This window comes from Chiloscyllium plagiosum, unplaced genomic scaffold (genome assembly GCF_037043375.1).
Source record: "Chiloscyllium plagiosum isolate Xiang-an unplaced genomic scaffold, Cpla_swu_hap1 HiC_scaffold_15, whole genome shotgun sequence".
Lineage (NCBI taxonomy): Eukaryota > Metazoa > Chordata > Chondrichthyes > Orectolobiformes > Hemiscylliidae > Chiloscyllium > Chiloscyllium plagiosum.
The window spans coordinates 69592815-69614778 of NW_028270153.1; the positions used below are offsets into that span (position 1 = coordinate 69592815).

Consider the following 21964-nt stretch of genomic DNA (forward strand, 5'->3'; position numbering starts at 1 on the left):
GATCGATATTTAAGATCCCATGACATTATTTAGTGGCCCCACACATGGAATATCTAATAAAGGCTGGACTTCAATGCTGAGAAAACCAGGGATCCCGATTATCATTCCAGGTAAGAGCAACTTATTCAGCTTCAACAAGGAATTGAAATAGGGAGATGTAGTTTTACAGCAAAATGGAGACTAAGTCCACCAGTTGCGGTACTTGTCAGCTGAGGAAAGTGGGATCTCATTGATGTGAGCATTGAAGAAGGAGCCTCTGGTGAAGTGCTTTAGCCACAGTCCACAATAACATACGATGGGTTCCAGGAATTCATTCTTACCTTGCTGCCAGCAGTTTGGAAGCCTTTAGGTCTGCCACAACATGTAGGAAGTAGTAACTCAGGAAGACCCTCCTCTGGGCTAGCAGGAAGAGGAAGCAGGTACTGTCCCAAATAATGCCTGCCTGCTTATTTGGAACCTCACAGCTTTCAAGCAAGTCATCTTTATTTGCTGAAAACACAGACCAAAAATATAGTAAACTTCCATTAGAAATCAATGCGTAACCAGAGAAAGGCAGCCAGCCAGTCAGAAACCTTCTGCTCACATGAGTATTACAGAGATATACAACACAGAAACAGAGCCTTCGGTCCAAGTCATCCATGTTGACCAGATATCTTAAATTAATGTAGATTCATTTGCCAGCTTTTGGCTCATATCCCTCTAATCCCTTCCTATTCATGCACCCATCCAGATGCCTTTTAAATGTTGTAACTGTACCAGCCTCCTCATTTCCTCTGGCAGCTCATTCCAAACATGTACCACCCTTTGAGTGCAAAAGCTGCCCCTTAGGTCCCTTTTAAATCTTTCCTCTCTCACCTTAAATCTGCGCCCTCTCGTCTTGAACTTCCCTACCCTGGGGAAAACATCGTGGCTATTCATCCTATCCACGCCCCTCAAGATTTATGAACTTCTTTAAAGTTATCCTTCAAACTCCGACCCTCCAGGGAAAATAACCCCAGTCTATTCAGCCTCTTCCTACCGCTCAAACCCTCCAACCCTAGCAACAGTCTTGTAAATCTTTTCTGCATCCTTTCAAGTTTCACAACATCCTTCCAATAGCAGGGAGAGCAGAACTGAATGCAGTATTCCAAAAGGCCTAACCAATGTCCTGTACAGCCGCAACATAACCCCCCAACTCCTATACTCAGTGCGTTGACCAACGGAGGCAAGGGTACCAAACGCCTTCTTCACTACCCTGCCTACCTGTGACTCACCTTCAAGAAACTATAGGAGAAAGTGAGGGCTGCAGATGCTGGAGATCAGAGCTGAAAATGTGTTGCTGGAAAAGCACAGCAGGTCAGGCAGCATCCAAGGAGCAGGAGAATCGACGTTTCGGGCATAAGCCCTTCTTCAGGAATTCCTGAAGAAGGGCTTATGCCCGAAACGTCGATTCTCCTGTTCCTTGGATGCTGCCTGACCTGCTGCGCTGTTCCAGCAACACATTTTCAGCTTCAAGAAACTATAAACCAGCACCCCAAGGTCTCTTTGTTCGGCAACACTTCCCAGGACCTTACCATTAAGCCTGAGGTTCAATAGGCACTGCTTGCCTCCCAGTGTCTTTCCAGCCGGCCTTTATGTGTGAAGGCACTAGGGTAGTGAGAACTGGCACACAGTCTAACAAGACTAGCAAGAAGCTGGAACTGGAAGTATGTGGAGATCTTCCTCCAGTCTAATAAACCTTGGACATTAGCGTGATGGGAATGAGCGAGCCCGTGTTGGGGTTGCAAAATGCAGAGAGATTTTAAAATCAAAACCTTGCCCAATCAGAACCAATGTAGCAAAAGCAGGGCAGTTTGAGTGAGCAAAACTTTGTACTCATTATATGTCAGCAAAGGTTAGGGTTAAACAGGTTAGACTTAACCGATGTCAAACAGCATGCTGGAGGTGGGAAGAATCTGGTTTGGCATCAGGCTGGGTCTAAGGGGATGGATATTGTCAGTGACGAGGGAACGGAGTTTGTGCTGGGGCTGAATAGATTCCTCATGTGCATTCCTCACCTGCATTCCTCATGTGTTTACAGGATATTTTTGTGTTATTCAATACAAGCAGTGTGATGACTCAGAGCCAGTGAAGTGGCCCTTACATCCTGGATCCCTACCCAAGGACTTTATTTCTTTCTAATATTACTGAGCAATGGATGAAACAGTCGTCACTTACGGAGATTGTAATCTTTGATCGTGCAGGCCATGCCGAATGTCTGTACTACCCAACAGCTCTTCTCAAGCAAACTCTTCAAGTAGACACAGGAGCCAATCTGCCGGAGAGCAATTGCTGATTAGCAATTAATAAACCCTGAATAATTTGTCACAATAACTGTCATTTCATGTTCTCAGTGTTAAGCTCAAATCCTGCTCTCCCTTTTTCGGATTGAGGTTCCTGTCTCACTTGTATTAGAAATCAGCAAAGTGTGAACCAATACTCAGGAACATAAATCAACATATGAATGTACATCAGAGAAGACCATTCGGCCCCTGAAATCTACTGTGCCATTTAATAACATCATAGCCCAAGTGATAGTTGCTTCAACTCCACTTTCCTGTCTGCCCCCAATAACCATTTGACTCCTGTGGCAGTGAAGAAGCTATCCACCACTGCCTTACAACATATAGTCAGGGATTAGTTACCCTAATCAGATACCATTGCTTCAGTGTACACTCTCAGTTTAGTACACATCCTCAGCTAAATGCACATACTTGGTTCAATGCATATTCTCGACTGCTAAGTGTACACTGTTGGTCAAGTGAAAACTGTTAGAACATAGAACAGTACAGCACAGTACAGGCCCTTCAGCCCACGATGTTGTGCTGTGCATTTATCGGAATCTAAGATCAACCTAACGTACACATCCCTCAATTTATTGCCATCCATGTGCTTGTCCAGCAGTCGCTGAAATGTCCCTAATGTCTCTGACTCTACTACCACCGCTGGCAGTGCATTCCATGTACCCACCATTCTCTGTGTAAAGAACCTACCTCTGACATCTCCCCTAAACCTTCCTCCAGTCACCTTAAAATTATGATTGTGACAGCCATTTCTACCCTGGGGAAAAGTCTCTGGCTATCTACTCGCTCTATGCCTCCCATTACCGTGTGCACCTCTATCAAGCCACCTCTCCTCCTTCTCTCCAGTGTGAAAAGCCCGAGCTCACTCAACCTCTCTTCATAAGCCAAGCCCTCCAATCCAGGCAGCATCCTGGTAAATCTCCTCTGCACCCTGTCTAAAGCACCTACGTCCTTGGGGCGGCACAGTGGCTCAGTGGTTAACACTGCTGCCTTGCAGTGCTAGGGACCCAGGTTCGAGTCCAGCACCAGGCAACTGTTTGCACATTCTCCCTGTGTCTGCGTGGGTTTCCTCCGGGTGTTTCAGTTTCCTCTCATAGTCCACAGATAAGCAGGTCAGGTGAATTTGCCATGCTAAATTGCCCATAGTGATAGGTGCATTAGTAAGGGAGTAGGTGAGGGTTGGTGTGTACTTGTTGGGCCGAAGGGCCTGTTTCCACACTGTAGGGAATCTAATCTAATCTAATCTAATCCTTCCTATAATGAGGTGACCAGAACTGGACACAATATTCCAAGTGTGGTCTGACCAGAGCTTTATAGAGCAGCAGCATAACCTCCTGGCTCTTAAACTCACTCCCCGTGTTAATGAAAGCCAAAACACCATATGCCTTCTTAACAACCCTATCAACTTGGGTGGCAACTTTGAGGGATCTATGCATGTGGATCCCAAGATCCCACTGTTCCTCCATACTGTCAAGAACCCTGTCCTTAACCCTGTATTTAGCATTCAAATTGGACCTTCCAAAATGAATCACTTTGCATTTATCCAGATTGAATTCCATCTGCCACTTCTCAGCCCAGCTCTGCATCCTGTCAATGTCTTGTAGCCCGCAACAGACCTTGACACTATCTACAACACCACCGACCTCTGTGTCATCAGCAAACTTACTAACTCACCCTTCCACTTCCTCATCCAAGTCATTTATAAAAAGTACAAAGAGCAGAGGCCCAAGAACAGATCCCTGTGGGACACCACTGGTCACCGACCTCCAGGAGGAATGGTTACCATCCACTGCCACTCGCTGTTTCTTTCGGCCAGTTTGCATCCAGACAACCAAATCTCCCCGTATCCTATACCTCCTAACATTCTGAATGAGCTTACCATGGGGAACCTTATCAAATGCCTGACTGAAATCCATATACACCACATCCATTGCATGTCCTTTGTCAACTTGTCTCATCATGTCTTCAAAGAACTCAATAAGGTTTGTGAGGCATGACCTGCCCCTCACAAAGCCATGATGACTATCTTTAATTAAATTATGTTTTTCCAAATAGTCATAAATCCTATCTCTCAGCATCCTTTCCAGTACCTTGCTTACCACAGAAATAAGACTAACTGGTCTGTAATTCCCAGGGATTTCCCTATTCCCTTTCTTGAACAGAGGAACAACATTACCTCCCTCCAATCATCCCGTACTACTCCCGTGGAGCGTGAGGATGCAAAGATCATCGCCAGAGGTGCAGCAATCTCATCCCTCGCTTCCCGTAGTAACCTTGGATATATCTGGTCCAGCCCTGGGAACGTATCCATCTTGATGCTTCCCAGAATTTCCAGCACATCCACTTCCTTAATATCAATCTGTTGAAGCCTATTAACCTGGTCCACGGTGTTCTTACTATCAACAAGGTCCCTCTCTCGAGTGAATACTGAAGCAAAAAACTCATTTAGGGCCTCCCCAACCTCTTCAGACTCCAGGCACATGTTCCCTCCACTATCCCTGATCGGCCGTACCCTCTCTCTGATCATTCTCGTATTCCTCACCCACCAAGGCTTTTTCACGCCCCTTCCTAGCTCCCCTCAGTCCATTTTTGAGTTCTTTCCTAGCTGCCCTGTAATCTTCTAAAGCTGTGCCAGATCCTTGCTTCCACAACCTTAAGTAAGCTTCCTTCTTCCTCTTGACGAGAAGCTCCTCTTCTCTTGTCATCCAAGGCTCCTTCACCTTACCATTCCTTGCCTGTCTCAGTGGAATAGGGTTATCATCCAACACTCGCAACAAGTGCTCCTTAAACAGCCTCCACATTTCTGTTGTGCATTTCCCATAGAACAATTATTCCCAATTTATATTCCACAGCTCCTGTCTAACAACAGTATAATTTCCCCTCCCCCAATTAAATACCTCCCACACTGTCTGTTCCTATCCCTCTCCATGGCTTTGGTAAAGGTGAGACAGTTGTGGTCACTCATCAAAATGCTCTCCCACCGAGCGATCTGACACCTGGTCTGCCTCGTTGCCTAGTACCAAATCCAATATGGCCTTCCCCAATCGGCCTATCGATGTATTGTGTCAGGAATCCTTCCTGACATACCTGACAAAATCGGCTCCATCCAGACCCGCATCTACACTATGGAGGTTCCAGTCAATATTGGGTAATTTGAAGTCGCCCATAGCAACAACTCTGTTACATCTGCACCTTTCCAGGATCTGCTCTCTAATCTGTTCATCCATCTCTCTGCTGTTATTGGGGTTGGGGGAGGGGGCGGTGCTCTGTAACAAATACCCAATAAAGTGACAACTCCTTTCCTGTTACTGACTCCCACCCATACTGACTCAGTGGACAAACCCTCGTCAACAATCTCCTTTTTTTTTTAAGGTTTACTTACAGTGTGGAAACAGGCCCTTCGGCCCAACAAGTCCACACTGACCCGCCGAAGCGCAACCCACCTATACCCCTACATTTACCCCTTCACCTAACACCACGGGCAATTTAGCATGGCCAATTCACCTGACCTGCACATCTTTGTAACTGTGGGAGGAAACCGGAGCACCCGGAGGAAACCCACGCAGACACGGGGAGAACGTGCAAACTCCACACAGTCGCCTGAGGCGGGAATTGAACCTGGGTCTCTGGCGCTATGAGGCAGCAGTGCTAACCACTGTGCCACCGTGCCGCCCCTTTTCTGCAGCTGTAATGCACTCTCTAATTAACAATGCTACTCCCCCTCCGCTTTTACCCCCCCTCCCTGTTCCTTTTAAAAGACCTAAACTCTGGAACATCCAGCAACCATTCCTGCCCCAGTGAAATCCATCCCTCTCTGATATGGCCACAACATCGTAGTTCCAAGTACTGATCCCTGCTCTAGGTTCATCACTCTTATTCCTGACACTCCTTGTATTGAAACAGACACACTTTAACCCTTCCCTTTGCCCTATCAAGTGTGTACCCTTCCTAATGGACTCTCTACAGTCTAATGTCTGCCTGGTCAATAACTACACTCCTCTGTGATCTGTATCTCTGGTTCCCGTTCCCCAGCCAAACTAGTTTAAAGTCTCTCAGAGTGCTCCAGCAAAACCGCTTAAAACATTTGTATATGTTTGGAAATATGGTTATGCACATATTGCCAGTCAGGTTTTCATTATTTGAGCTAAGTCATTAAGCTATATGGAAAGTGTATAGATTTTGTTTGAAAATCAACCTGTTCAGAAGTGTTATTTCATACCTTTAGAACATGTGGGATTTGAACCCTACCCCAGAGTTAGGGACACTATAACTACACCACAAGAGCCCCTAGTTATAGCGTCGTAGACTCAGAAATGTACAGAGAAACAGACCCTTCGGTCCAACCCGTCCATCCCGACCAGATATCCCAACCCAATCTAGTCCCACCTGCCAGCAGCCGGCCCATATCCCTCCAAACCCTTCCTATTCATATACTCATCCAAATGCCTTTTAAATGTTGCAATTGTACCAGCCTCCATCACTTCCTCTGGCAGCTCATTCCATACCCGTACCACCCTCTGCATGAAAAAGTTGTCCCTCAGGTCCCTTGTATATCTTTCCCCTCTCACCCTAAACCTATGCCCTCTAGATCTGGACTCCCCCAACCCAGGGAAAAGAAAGACTTTGTTTATTTATCCTATCCATGTCCCTCATGATTTTGTAAACCTCTTCAGCCTGCGATACTCCAGGGAAAACAGCCCCAGCCTGTTCAGCCTCTCCCTATCGCTCAAACCCTCCAAACCTGGCAACATCTTGCAAATCTTTTCTGAACCCTTTCAAGTTTCACAACATCTTTCCGATAGGAAGGAGACCAGAACTGCACACAATATTCCAACAGTGGCCTAACCAATGTCCTGTACAACCGCAACATGACCTCCCAACACCTGTACTCAATACTCTGTATTCATTTTCTGAATTTTTATTTGATTAAACATGCTTTTATGCTTAAACAGACATTTTATGCTTAAACAGACATTTGATTAAAAGCATGTTTAATCAAATAAAAACTGGTTTAGCAGTTGTTCCTGGTTAAGTATACTACCTGTTTTTGGCCTGTGTTGTACAGTGTTAGTGTTCCCCCCTTGAGCTAGGAGATCTAGCTTAAAATCCCAGCTGCTCCAGAGGTGTGCAATGACATTCCTGAACAGATTGATTAAAATACCTACAGTCTATTGTATGAATGAACAGATTGATTAAAATACCTACAGTCTATTGTATGAATGTGATTTGCCCAGCGCAGACAGTTAATGCTGTCTCACTTGTAATTGTTGGACTCAGACGTGACATTCTCATTGTCTTGCCACAATCTTTCTTCACAAATCATGTTTTTATTATTGTTAGATTCCTTCTGATATCTCTCTACAATATTTACTGGTTGCAGGAGATTCCACAGTTGTCCCTATCCATTAGAGATGGGTCAGGTAAGATAGCCAACAATATTGATATCCATGAAAGAATTAATTTGTACAAGGTTTCCACTAGCCTTCTCCTTTATACTTTTAATTACATAATATACAGCCCAGAAAGAGGCTATTTATCCCAGATAGTCTGAACTGGATGTAGGTTTGCTCGCTGAGCTGGAAGGTTCGATTTCGGACGTTTCACCACCATACTCGGTAACATCATCAGGGAGCCTCCGGTGAAGCACTGATGGTATGCCCCACCTTTTATTTATGAGTTTAGGTTTCCTTGGGTTGGTGATGTCATTTCCTGTGATGATGTCATTTCCTGTTGTGGAATAGCATCACCAACCCAAGGAAACAAGAGCACATAAATAAAAAGCGGGCCATACCGCCCGTGCTTCACCGGAGGCTCACTGATGATGTTACCTAGTATGGTGATGAAATGACTGAAAGCATCTTCCAGCTCAGTGAGCAAACTAACATCCAGAACCTCAACCTGAGCTACACATCTTCTCAAAACTCACTAGTCTGACTGAAGCAATGACGAATGCTGGTCAGGTGTGCCTCAGCACGTCAGCAGTAACGGAGGGATGGGTTTCTGGGCAATTGGTGCAGGATTACTGTTGGCATCATGTACTGTCTGCCTGGCATCATTGACGAGCAAACAAATCATGATTGCTTTTTGGTTTTTGAGGCTGTCAGGACTGAACCCACATTTGCTCATAGCCTGAGGGAAGGAGTCAAGGGCACCGACAATAAACTTTGCTGATTAGTAACTGAGATTATAAATGAAAAAAATCCTGCTTCCCCACCTCCTCCCACCCTGCCCCCTGTAAAAATTCCATCTCATATTCCCAATTCCTTCATCTCCACCGCATCTGCTCCCAGGAGGACCAGTTCCAATACCGAACAACCCAGATGGCCTCCTTCTTCAAAGACCGCAATTTCCCCCCCAACGTGATCGACGATGCCCTCCACCGCATCTCCTCCACTTCCCGCTCCTCCGCCCTTGAGCCCCGCCCCTCCAATCATCACCAGGACAGAATCCCACTGGTCCTCACCTACCACCCCACCAACCTCCATATACATCGTATCATCCGTCGTCATTTCCGCCACCTCCAAACGGACCCCACCACCAGGGATATATTTCCCTCCCCTCCCCTATCAGCGTTCCGAAAAGACCACTCCCTTCATGACTCCCTCGTCAGGTCCACACCCTCCACCAACCCAACCTCCACTCCCGGCACCTTCCCCTGCAACCGCAAGAAATGCAAAACTTGCACCCACACCTCCCCCTTACTTCCCTCCAAGGCCCCAAGGGATACTTCCATATCAGCCACAAATTCACCTGCACCTCCAAACACATCATTTACTGCATCTGCTGCACCCGATGTGGCCTCCTCTATATTGAGGAGACAGGCCGCCTACTTGCGGAATGTTTCAGAGAACACCTCTGGGACACCCGGACCAACCAACCCAACCACCCCGTGGCTCAACACTTCAACTCCCCCTCCCACTCCACCAAGGACATGCAGGTCCTTGGACTCCTCCATCGCCAGACCATAGCAACACGATGGCTGGAGGAAGAGCGCCTCATCTTCCACCTAGGAACCCTCCAACCATGTGGGATGAACTCAGATTTCTCCAGTTTCCTCATTTCCCCTCCCCCACCTTGTCTCAGTCCCAACGCTCGAACTCAGCACCACCTTCCTAACCTGCAATCTTCTTCCTGACCTCTCCGCCCCCACCCTCTCTCCGGCCTATCACCCTCACCTTATCACCCTCACCTTGACCTCCTTCCACCTATCGCATTTCCAACGCTCCTCCTCCAAGTCCCTCCTCCCTACCTTTTATCTTAGCCTGCTGGACACACTTTCTTCATTCCTGAAGAAGGGCTAATGCCCGAAACGTCGATTCTCCTGCTCTTTGGATGCTGCCTGACCTGCTGCGCTTTTCCAGCAACACATTTTCAGCAAAGTCTTAGAACTCCCTCCTTTACAGCATTGTGGCTCTATCTACAGCATATGGATCACAGTTCAAGGCAGTAGCTCACCACTACCTTCACAAAAGAGCATTTAGGAATGGGCATTCTGAGAATTAAATGTTCATGGTTAGCTAGTGTCACACAAGAGAGGTAAGTTGCCATCTGAGCGTAGACAAAGTCTCTTAGTCAGGGATGGAGTATACCAGTGTGTAAGATCAGGAAGAGTGAAGGTACGTACTGCAAATACATTCTTTGTCACAATCACCAGGATAGTGTAGCCTATCAGGTAGTCCCAGCGCCTGAGGATAACCTTGACTGGTTTTAGGAGCAGCTGTCCTCCGAAGAACATGAAGTAGAAACAGGCCACCAGGTAACCCATACAGAAGATGTTGATCCTGCTTGTCCCAGTGATGAAGATTAGACACAGCACAAACCAGAACAAGTAGCTGAACACAACCACCTTCAACATGTCCAAGTATGATCTAGAAAAATAAAACCGGCATGTTACAAAACTCACCAGAAGTAAACAGACACAACAGTCCTCCCATATTTTTTCCTAGTATTCTTTTCCGAATTCAAACCCACAACTAATGTTCTGGATTGGTTTTACACACCCTGTGAAAATCTGCAGAGAGATGGAGATGGTCTCACAAGCTGCATTAATATTGCAGAGTGCCTGGCAGACTCCCTCAATGGTACCCAAGGTTGTTTCCTGTACTCACGGGAAAACATTGTGGCTGTAATGGCTGCTCATTATTTGAGGTGTTTTAGGTGTTGGAGGTGATTTCCTCAAATTCCAGGAGCAGTAATTACTGCTTTTTATGCTGTTGCATTGTTTTGGAACTTTGGAGAAAAAAAGTCAAAACACCAGCACTTTAAAAGGGAGAAGGACAGTGTCAGTGAAGGACAGAGAGAAAGAAACCTACCCTGCTAACTAACACAGCAGTGAATCTGCCTTTGCTGTTTGAATTCATGTATCTTTGGACATCAGAGGGCATCTAGGGAAACTTAACAAACAGCGAAATTCACAACTGATCTTGGAGAAACCTGTGTGGGAGATCTCACAGCACAGGAACAGATAAGTGCATAGTTTTTAACGTATAACCTTACTTTGAGTATAAATAGACAAGGTCTTTTCCCTGGGTGAGGAAGTCCAGAACCAGAGGGCATAGATTTGTGATGAAAAGGAAAAGAATATGAAAGGGACCTAAGGGGCAATGTTTTCATATAAATGGTGTATGGAATGAGCTGCCAGAGAAAGTGGTGGAGGCTGGTACAATTACAGCATTTAAAAGGCATCTAGATGGATATATGAATAGGAAGGGTTTAGAGGGATATGGGCCAAGTGCTAGCAAATGGGACTAGATTAGATTAAGATATCTGGTTAGCATGGACAAAGGTGGACCGAAGGGCCGGTTTCCATGCTGTACATCTCTATAACTGCTACCAATTAAATATTACTCACTGCACAATACACAGAAGTTTATTCATGGATGGGATATTTGGAGAGAGCTTAATTCTCAGAGTCTGTGGACAGTTCCAAAATAAATTAGGAGAATGATTAGATTACATTACATTACAGTGTGGAAACAGGCCCTTCGGCCCAACAAGTCTACACCAACCTGCCGAAGCGCAACCCACCCATACCCCTACATTTACCCCTTACCTAACACTACGGGCAATTTAGTATGGCCAATTCACCTGACCTGCACATCTTTGGACTGTGGGAGGAAACCGGAGCACCCGGAGGAAACCCACGCAGACACGGGGAGAACGTGCAAACTCCACACAGTCAGTCACCTGAGGCGGGAATTGAACCCAGGTCTCTGGCGCTGTGAGGCAGCAGTGCTAACCACCGTGCCACCGTGCCGCTTCCATACGTTGCTGAATCTGGGCAGTGGATATGTCTGACTTTGTTCAGTGTCCAGTCAGAGATGGTGTCTGACCCTATTCAGTGTCTGTTTGGGAGGGGGAGCAGAGTCTGGCTCTATACTGTACACAGTCTGAGCTGAAATCTGACCCTGAACTGTACTCAGTCTGAGCTGCGAGCTGACCCTGAACTGTACTCAGTCTGAGCTGCGAGCTGACCCTGAACTGTACTCAGTCTGAGCTGAAATCTGACCCTGAACTGTACTCAGTCTGAGCTGAAATCTGACCCTGAACTGTACTCAGTCTGAGCTGAAATCTGACCCTGAGCTGTACTCAGTCTGAGTTGAGATCTGACCCCTGACAATATTATTGTGTAGCTCTTTCCACCCTATGTGCTGCTGGATCCATGTAAGGCAGTTCAGTGAATGTAATTTTTTCTTTTGTCTCAACTTTACAAGTCAATATTTTGAAACTATTGGGAAATCATTTGCTTTTTGGTTTTTCTGATTCTCTCACTCACCTGACTAACTAAAAGAAGCTTCAAAGATTGTGATGGAACAGTTTACCTGCAGTGTAAGAAGTTGGCGACAGGAATATACTGATAAACTGTGGCTGTATCTAGGGAACGGCTGATTTCAACATTGTCCCCCGCAATCATCCGTATTGCTGCTGTGTTCTCATCTTCAAACACTTGCCACTGCATCGATATGTATAACAGCAGCATGAAGTCATCTAACAGGGTCGAGCAGAAAGAACACCTCATAGATATACTTTTCAAAGAAACAGTGCTATCAGTCTACTCATCTCCGAGTAATAATTACACAGGAAGGGACTGAGCTTAGTCAGATATTTAAAGTTAAGAAAACATGCATTTACATAGCACCTATCATGAACTCAGGACATAGCAGAGAGCTTTACAAGTGTCCCCTGTTTAAAGTGTGAGCTTGTTTTAGCTCAGTTACTGTGGATGCACCAAGAACCATGTTGCAATTGAGTTATGCTCATCTGTTTTTTATTGAACGCATTGAACTTCATTCACTATCTCTGCCAAATGCTTCCCTCTCCCTTCAGCCCACTTCCTCGCATTTAATCCCCTCACTCCCTCTAGATATGGAGCCTCTTGCTGCTTTCCGCTCATTGCCTTCCTGACCGACCCTGCTTGCCAGCACTTGCTGTGGGAGAGAGGTTGAAACACAGAAGCAGCAAGTGGGACTGGGAGAGGGGAGTGAGAGATTCATATGAAGTTAATCAGAGTAGTAAGTAGAGGATTCTTGGGCCAATTAGGCTCAAGGCAGCCACTAGGCTTCTACTGTAAAAATTACTTGTCACAAACATTACTCACCTGCTTTTTGATGGGAAATGATTTTCATTTTGCAAACAATTTCTTAAGGAAAAAAAGCATTGAGAATGCAAAATGAGGGATAACTGCAATCATTAGGTATGTCAGAAACACAGCAGTTAATATTTTTACTGCAAACTCCCACAAACAGTAATCAAATAACATGTTTTTAGTGATGCTGATGTGCCAGCATAAATATTGATTTATTACTCTTCTCAAGATAGTGCCTTACAATCTTTTACATCCTGAGAGGACAGACATGGCTTTGGCTTAACATCTTATCTGTGAGATTCTGGCACCCCTGACAGTGCAGCACGCCCTCAGCACTGTACTCGTTTAGATTTTGTGCTCTCTTTTTCTGGAGTGGGACTTGAACTCACACTTCACTGCATCCCACAGTGCGAGTGGCTGAGCCAGGGCTGACACTTCTGTACCATACTATGAGAGTTCCTGAAGTATGGAATATGAGAAACACTGCTCTGGGTTTTGACAAAAACAGTATTATAGAGTTATAGAGTCATAACAGTGGACTGGATCCCCTTTAAACTGATCAGAAAGTCTTGAGGGAGTCTCTGATTTCCTCATTTTTACAACCCCAGCCTCATGCAAGACCCCATGTCAAATTCATTGCACTGACCCTTAAAATATTCAACATTCACTATTTTTCAAGTAGGCAAACTATTTTTCATGTAACAAGGTGAGACTTCAGTAACTTTTATAGGCTCATGATTGACAATACGTCGTGATTATTGTAATATTGATTTGCCAGAGGAACTAAATGATCGGTTAATAAACAGGCATGCCCAATCTACATATCCTGACCCTGAACCACATGCTGACCCCAGCCTCCAATCTGACCCCTGCCCTCCAGCCTGACCCCCGACCCCCCCCCACCCAGCCTGACTCTGAGCTCAAATTCAATTCATTTTGAACCATAACCAATCAAAACTCAAACCCAAATCCCAGTGGTACTGAACCCCAAATTTTAATCTGAATGCAGATGAAGTTGCAACTAAAAATGAAGTGTGAATCTCAACTAGAATCCAAATAACTCCGAATATGAATTTAAACCCACCTGCAATTTAAAACCAAAGCACAATTACATTCGAGACTTTTTCCCAAAAATATTCTGAGTTTGAATAGAAGCTCAGATATGAATTGTCATGATGAGACTAGAACCTTACTAAATTCATTTCTGAACTTATTTTGGGATTTGAGGCGGAGAAATATGAATTCCTTATCATGTCAGAATGACAAATACCAAACTCACTTGAGCCAAAATGAAGGAATAACCTGCCAGGGTAATTGATCACTTACACATTAGGAAAATTGAATTGGGTCTTTTTATGAAGTCTGGCAGATAGAGCCACTTAATGAGATTGGAGCTCAATCCAAGAGTGGACCTCCAGGGATAATCTGTAAAGGATATCACAGAGGAGAGATGTTAATCTTAGATAGTTTATAAAAGTGCAAAGCTTTGATTACTGAGAGACTGGAGCCAGTGATAACTACACTTTGTTGGGAAGGCCACAGGAGCGTTACTGAGGTCAGCTTATGTAAGTGTTAAGCGTTATTCCCAGCACATGTTGTGAAAACGCTGCAACAGGACGGAGTACTCCAGGCTGAAATTGTGATGTTCAATGCAGAGAGGCTGACGGGATGGCAGCAAATATTTTAGGACACGGAGTTAATAGAACATATGTTGGTGGGAAGAACAAATGCTTACTATGAATGCTTTTCATGTACATTGTACATTACCCAGGCAGTCAAGCTGTACTTTGGGGAAGGGGGTTGGTGGGGGGGGGGGGGGGGGGAGGTGCAGTGCACTCCAGGGGCATTCTGCAATCAGGCGTCCACATTCAATAACATTGGGAACACATGGGGTTGCCAACCCTCAAGGATCAGTCTGGGGTCACCAGGAAATCAAAGCTCAATCTCCAGACACTTGCACCATGTCATCAATATAACAGAGTGGTGAGAAGCAATCTGCTCTTCCCACCAACATGTGTTCTATTAACTCCGAGTCCTAAAATATTTGCTGCCATCCCTCCAGCCTCTCTGCATTGAACATCAGGTACTGATGTCACAATGTCAGCCTGGAGTACTCTGTCCTGTCTCAGTACTTTCACAATGTGCGCTGGGAATAACACATAAGCTGACCTCAGTTACGCACCAGTGGTCTTCCCAAAAAAGTGTAGTTATCACCAGCTCCAGTCTCCCCTCACACTCTCCCCCCCCCCCCCCCCCCCTCACTCTCCCCTCACACTCTCCCTTACCCCCTTTACTCCAAGTTGAAAGACACTCCAGTTTTTTGAGAATGTACCTTTGCAGAGAGAGGGAGGTATCCCGATGCACAGCAGGTACTGGAAGGGAATGATACAGGCAACGAAGCAGCAGTATTTGGGCCATATCTCAGCAATGGCCTTTCTCCGGCGTCTGCAAAGAACCACAATTAGCCACAAGGCGTGGATCGCAGAGTACAAGTCCATGCGCTGCCCAATGAGGTGTATGGCTGCCATGAAGCAGAGCTGAGGAATAAACAACAAACAGTCAATGTTCAGATGCCACTGGCACACCAATCTTCACACTGGCATGATGCTTTACAGTGACCCGTAATGCCTTGCGTTGTTATTCTCATGAGTGTCTGCTCCCTAGAAACACACCAAAAAGAAAATCACCTACGTTCCCCATAATCTCACTGACCACATTCCCACTCACCACAAATCCACTCCAATTTCTCCAGGTTTTCCAGCCTATTTAGCCACTGCTGTTTTGTGTGCACTCCACTGTAATAAACATTCTTAATCTTTCTGTGCAATGCTTGCCTGTAGCATAGGCTGCGTCATCCCAATAAGCACCAACTAATCTAAACTTCTGCACCTATCCCATTAAACAGTGCTGTCCAATAAATACTGCTGTTTAGCCAGAGACGTGGCTGCGGTGACTGTTTCATTTCATACACTTATCAGCTGGAAACACCACACATGCTCAGATTACACAGATGAATTTCACTAAATGAACAAATCAGTATTCAGTGGCCAAGGAACCAAAAGTCAACAGACTCTCCTAAACTCTGCTTGTCACCACTCCTTTATATTGATAACATGATGTAAGTGTCTGAAAGGGTTAAAGCTGAGGAGTACACTAACACAACCCATTATGAAAATGGTCCTTGGATCTGGACAGGAGGCAGCTTTAGATCTGGAAGGATGTTGAGGTCTTCCTCAGTTTCTGTAATAATATATCATATTGTATATCTTGTAGCTTGCTGCTGAAATGGGACAAATAACATCTTGTTCAAGATGTTAAACCAAAGTGTTTTTTCTCTCCCACACTTGACTAAGGCGAGTGCACCTCCAATTTCATGAGGTCAGCAGAGTAGAAAGGTAAGCCAAGGTAGAAGGGAAATCCTGGTTAAGACAGTGAGGCAATGTTACTGTTACAGCTGGACGTTTCCTTCACCCTCTGCTGTAATGCTGGCCAACTGCAGGTTGGATCACTGACGGAATTCCCCTCGACCTCTCACAGATTGTGTATACAGACATTGAGGGACAGGATAGGGGCTGATTGTACTTTCCAACAGGTACCTGACTGTCATTCACTTCTGATTCTGCAACTTGTCCACAGGAGATCACTAATGTATTACTGACAAGACTGACACTTACTACCCATTGCTAATTACTGGAAGAAGTTGATGGCACTCCTGTATAAACATTCTGAGTAGCTTTGACACTGTAGGCTGGCTCACAAGGCTATTTCAGAGATCAGTTTAAAGTTAACCACATTATTGTGGGTCTGGAGTCACGTACAGGCTTGATCAGGCAAGGACGCCAGGTTTCCTTCCCTAAAGGGCATTAGTGAACCACTAATCACACTCTCCAGAACATTAGTCCAATGACAAAATTATTGCATCACTTTTTTTAAGCTCTGTGTCAAATAATCAATATCTGATGCTCACAAATGGAATACTGTATATCTAAGTGCTCTGAACTTGCCAAACCAAAAGAAATGAATCATTAAGAGAATGAAAATCTGGCACAGGTCAACCATACCTCCAGCCCAAACTTGTAAAAGAAGTAGTTTGTGAAATATTTGATGCAGTTCAGCAGCCCGTCATCCAAATGGAGCCGTGTAATATTGTCAAGTAGGGTTCCTGTTAAAGGAGTCTTGAGCCCATTGTGGAGCCTGTAGTATTGTTGATGGCGATAAACAGTCATTTCAAACACCAGTAAACCCAAGATGATCAAATGGTTCTAAACAGAATGAGACACAATGTGGTTCATTAAAGCTTCCAGATAAATGATTGGTTGCTGTCCAACTGTACATCAGGACAGTCCATATAATTCATGCATTGAGATTTGAGACAACATTTTTATATGAAATGCATGGGGTCAACTTTGTGGCGTTGTGAGTTTTGAGGAGATGTAAGGAGGGTTCAGGCTAATTTAGACAAGTTGAATGAATGTGTAAACACAGTGCAGGTGCAGTACAAGGAGAAGTTTAAAAAGTAATTATTGCCTGTGAAGTGCTTTGTGAAATCTGACAATTGTGAAAAACACTGTATTAATCAGAGTCTTTGTTTTCTGTTATTATTTTGGATACCTTTTTTTTAATAGATATTTTTATTGAAAGTTTTTGGATACCTTTTAAGGATACTGGATACCATTTTATCTATATTATAACACTTTAAAAGTGCTTGTTCAGTTGAAGACATATTGTGACATCTTAAAGAGTGAAGCCTTTATCGAATGTTGCTTTTACGTACTGGACATGGTTTCAATGCAGCAAACCTGAAAAAAACACCCTTCACCTTTATTAATGATTCCATTTCTACTAGCATTGATTCTCAATCCTGTTAAGTCACACACCATTTCTCGTCTATAAAGTATAGATTTTACTCATCTCATTCTGTTGATGTTCTGTGGGTTTGGGGCAGAGATTTCAAGGGGCTTCTAAACTGCTCCCAGATCATCCCATTTGGCGATTTCACAATTGTTCTTTGAATTGGACAATGGTTCATTCTCGACATTCCTCACACTCCATTGTCTACAGAGACTGAGAAGGCAATCCTTAAGTATTCAGTCTGAAGCCAAGACGGTAATTGGCAGTCATCTTAGGAATTCTTATCAGCATTTTCACTGAGCAACCTAAAAATTGAGGATATTGAATATTTTCCGTGGGAATATGCTGATTCCAATTCACTATATGCAATGGTAGAATCCTTCTCTAAGATATATTCTGTGCTTTCTAAAACTGATAATCATGATGTGGAGGTGTCGGTATTGGACTGGGGTGGACAAAGCTAAAAATCACACAACACCAGGTTATAGTCCAACAGGTTTGATTGGAAGCACTAGCGCCTTCGTCAGGTTTCAGCACTCCGAAAGCTGTTGGACTATAGCCTGGTGTTGTATGATTTTTAACTTAAAACTGATAAGGTATTTACCTTCAGACAGGGCAAGACATCATCTTCACATTTCTTCAGTGCTCCATACCAATACGTGGGGTCTATAGGACCAGCGTATAGAGCAGATGTGGACAGCAGCTCTTGACTTCCATTCTAAGAGCAGAATAGAGTCCAATATAAATATTAAAAAATGATCAGAAAGATAACAGTCTGCCAGTATGAAAGATGTAGAAACTGAAAACATCAATCCATTATATAAGAGATGGGAGAAAACAAGAGGTGGTCTGAGATCGGAGGGAGGAAAGGTGGAACGAGATGCAAGGGAGTGAACAAGAGCGGGGTGCAGTTAGATGCAAAAAGGAGAGATGCAAAACTTTGGATACACTTCTATCTACTTCAACACAGCCACATGTCCAGCAACAGATTCTCTTCCCAGTTTTTCAGATGTGGGTGCCAACCCCTTTTCCCTTACCCCCCTCCTGTCCCCATGTGGGTGCACTGGGATAGTGAAATCCTCATCACACATACGGGATGCTGTAACCTTCCAACTATCCTTGTGCATTTCTTTCATCACCCTGTATACGCTGGTAGACTAAAAGCCATTTTCAAAACAAGAGCTGGTTCATTTCACGTGCATACGAGACAGAATCCAGGAATCAGTTCAATCCAATTTGATGGTAACTGCTTCACGTGATATCAAAAATAACAAATGTTGCCATTTCAGCACTTAAAACTAGTCAAGTTTCATTTTACAAATATTCACTGAACCAACTGGGTCTAACCTTGAATTTTCCAAACTAAACATTCCCTTAGATCAACTCCTTTTTCAACTGAAGCCAAGACCTGACCTCTGACCCTTCCCAGCTCCCCTCATCAGTGACTGAGCTGTCGATCACCAGTTTACCCCTGACATGTTGGGCCTAAACATGATATCTTCAAACCAGAGCTTTAAGGTTAATTGCTCATGGCAATCAGCAATTGAAATAAAGTGGAAAAGTGGCAGCACGGTGGCTCAGTGGTTAGCACTGCTGCCCCCACAGTATCAGGGATCTCGGTTTGATTCCCACCTCGGGCGACTGTCTGTATGGTGTTTGCACATTCTTCCTGTGTCTGCGTGGGTTTCCTCTGGGTGCTCCAGTTTCCTCCTACAATCCAAAGATGTGCGGGTTAGGTGGACTGGCCATGCTCAATTGCCCATAGTGTCCAGGGATGTGCAGGCTAGGTTAATTAGCCACAGGAAATGCAGATTTTCTGGGATAGGGTAGAGGTTGGACTGGGTGGGATGATCTTCGGAAGTTCAGCATGGTCCAAATGGTCTGTTCCCACACTAGGGATTTTATGATCCTATCCATGAAAAACAGGCCTAATGCAAAAGCCAGCCTATTTCGATTGGGAGGTAACCATGTGACATATTGAACTGTCTGTGAGGAAATGTCCTGTTCTGCAGTTACATGAGGCCACCTGGATTTGTTTCTCAGCCTATTCTGAAGCTTCGGAAAATACTAAATGGAGATTCAGCACCTAACCTCAGATTCAGAATAGTACCAATATCAGGGCGTTTGCCCCACTCATCGTATCGTTCACCATCCGGCTGGGGTTTGCAAGACCGGAGATATTGGAAAATGAGATAGAGCTCTAAATACCACCGCTGCCAAGGTCCTTGATGGATAGAAGGCAGTATGAAACTTACTTGTTTGTATATATGTGTCTATTAAGTTGTTTAAGTTAATATATTCACTCATTCGTTTGCATATGTCTATATATATATATATATATATATCAAGTTAATTTAGTTAATAGATTTACATCATATGTATTTGTGTCCCCTTGTGTTAATTTTGATCAAATGGATTAGCCGTCTGATTAGCTCCTTTCAGCATATTACTACAACCTCCTCATGAACTTTCAATCTATTTGGATGGAAAGAACAAGGCTATTTTAGCATTGCCACAGAATCATGTGGTAGCACTCTCTTCCCCAGATAACAGTGCAGGCTGGGTCATTGAACTTATTCAAGGCTGAGGAGATAGATTATGAATTGACAAGAGAGATCAGCATTATTTAGGGCAGGCAGGAAAGTGAATCTGAGACCACAACTGGATCAGCCATAATCATATTGAGTGATGGAGTAGGCTTAAAGGTCCTAATTAGAGTCATAGAGATGTACAACACAAAACAGACCCTTCAATCCAACCCATCCTTGCCAACCAGATATCCCAACCTAATTTAGTCCCATTTGCAAGCACTTGGCTCATCTCCCTCTTAACCCTTCCTATTCATATACCCATCCAAATTCTTTTTACATGTTGTAATTGTACCAGCCTCCACCACTTCCTCTGGCAGCTCATTCCATACATGTTCCACCCTCTGCGTGAAAAAGTTGCCCGTCAGGTCCCTTTTATATCTTTCCCCTCTCACCCTGAACCTATGCCCTCTAGTTCTGGACTCCCCCACCCCAGGGAAAAGACTTTGTCTATTTGTCCTATCCATGCTCCTCGTGATTTTATAAACCTCTATAAGGTCACCCTTCAGCCCCCGACGTCCCAGGGAAAACAACCCCAGCCTGTTCAACCTGTCCCTATAGCTCAAATCCTCCAACCCTGGCAACATCCTTGTAAATCTTTTCTGAACCCTTTCAAGTTTCACAACGTCCTTCCGAAAGGAAGGAGACCAGAATTGCATGCAATATTCCAACAGCAGTCTAACCAATGTCCAGTGCAGCCACAACATGACCTCCCAATTCCTATACTCAATATTCTGACCAATAAAGGAAAGCATACCAAATGCCTCCTTCACTATCCTATCTACCTGCAACTCTACTTACAAGGAGCTATGAACCTACACTCCAAGGTCTCTTTGTTCAGCAACACTCCCTAGGACCTTACCATTAAGTGTATAAGTCTTGCTAAGATTTGCTTTTCCAAAAGGCAGCACCTCGCATTTATCTGAATTAAACTCCTTCAACCACTCCTCAGCCCATTTGCCCATCTGATCAAGATCCCATTGCAACCTTGTTCGCTGTCCACTACACCTCCAATCTTGGTGTTATCTGCAAACTTATTACTATACCTCCTACGTTCACATCCAAATCATTTATATAAATGATGAAAAGTAGTGGACCCAGCACCGATCCTTGTGGCACTCCACTGGTCACAGGCCTCCAGTCTGAGAAACAACCCTCCACTACCAGCCTCTGTCTTCTACCTTTGAGCCAGTCCTGTATCCAAATGGCTAGTTCTCCCTGGCAGATGTTCCAATTTGTCTGGGTTAAGGGACTTTGCTAATGGCAAACTACTAGATACTACCTAAGGCAACAATCAGGAAAAGGCTTTTAAGCTTTTTGTAGAACACTTGTACAATAAAAAGGAAGTGGCCAGTTCTCCCTGCTCAGTGCTTTTTTTTCCCCCGGTTTGGTTTTAGCAAGCAGTCTGTTCAAAGCTGTTAGTCAAAGAAAGCTGCTGGAAAGAAAGGTTCTTTGAGTCAATAGACGTTTCTGGCTGACTCTCTCGCAAATATCTCTCCTGTAAAACCAGTGTTTGAATTTACCATTTTTTGCCAAGGGGTTTATTTATGGGGATGTTGCAGAACAGCTGATGGTAAATTGTATGGATATGATGTTGGTTGGGTTTAATATAGGCATTA

At 44.4% G+C, this 21964-nt stretch overlaps 1 protein-coding gene across 1 annotated transcript in view; it reads right to left on the bottom strand.

Annotated features, from left to right (window-relative positions):
- The window catches only part of LOC122559893 (piezo-type mechanosensitive ion channel component 2-like), a 222866-nt gene that overhangs the window by 160131 nt on the left and 40771 nt on the right, over positions 1-21964 (bottom strand). The window contains exons 9-16 of the mRNA XM_087994623.1: positions 18362-18475; positions 16968-17168; positions 15239-15443; positions 14233-14331; positions 12143-12308; positions 9946-10189; positions 2197-2293; positions 321-489 (exon numbers count right to left, since the gene is read on the bottom strand). Coding sequence (XP_087850749.1) covers positions 321-489; positions 2197-2293; positions 9946-10189; positions 12143-12308; positions 14233-14331; positions 15239-15443; positions 16968-17168; positions 18362-18475 — 1295 coding nt within the window. The remainder of the gene's footprint in view (positions 1-320; positions 490-2196; positions 2294-9945; positions 10190-12142; positions 12309-14232; positions 14332-15238; positions 15444-16967; positions 17169-18361; positions 18476-21964) is intronic.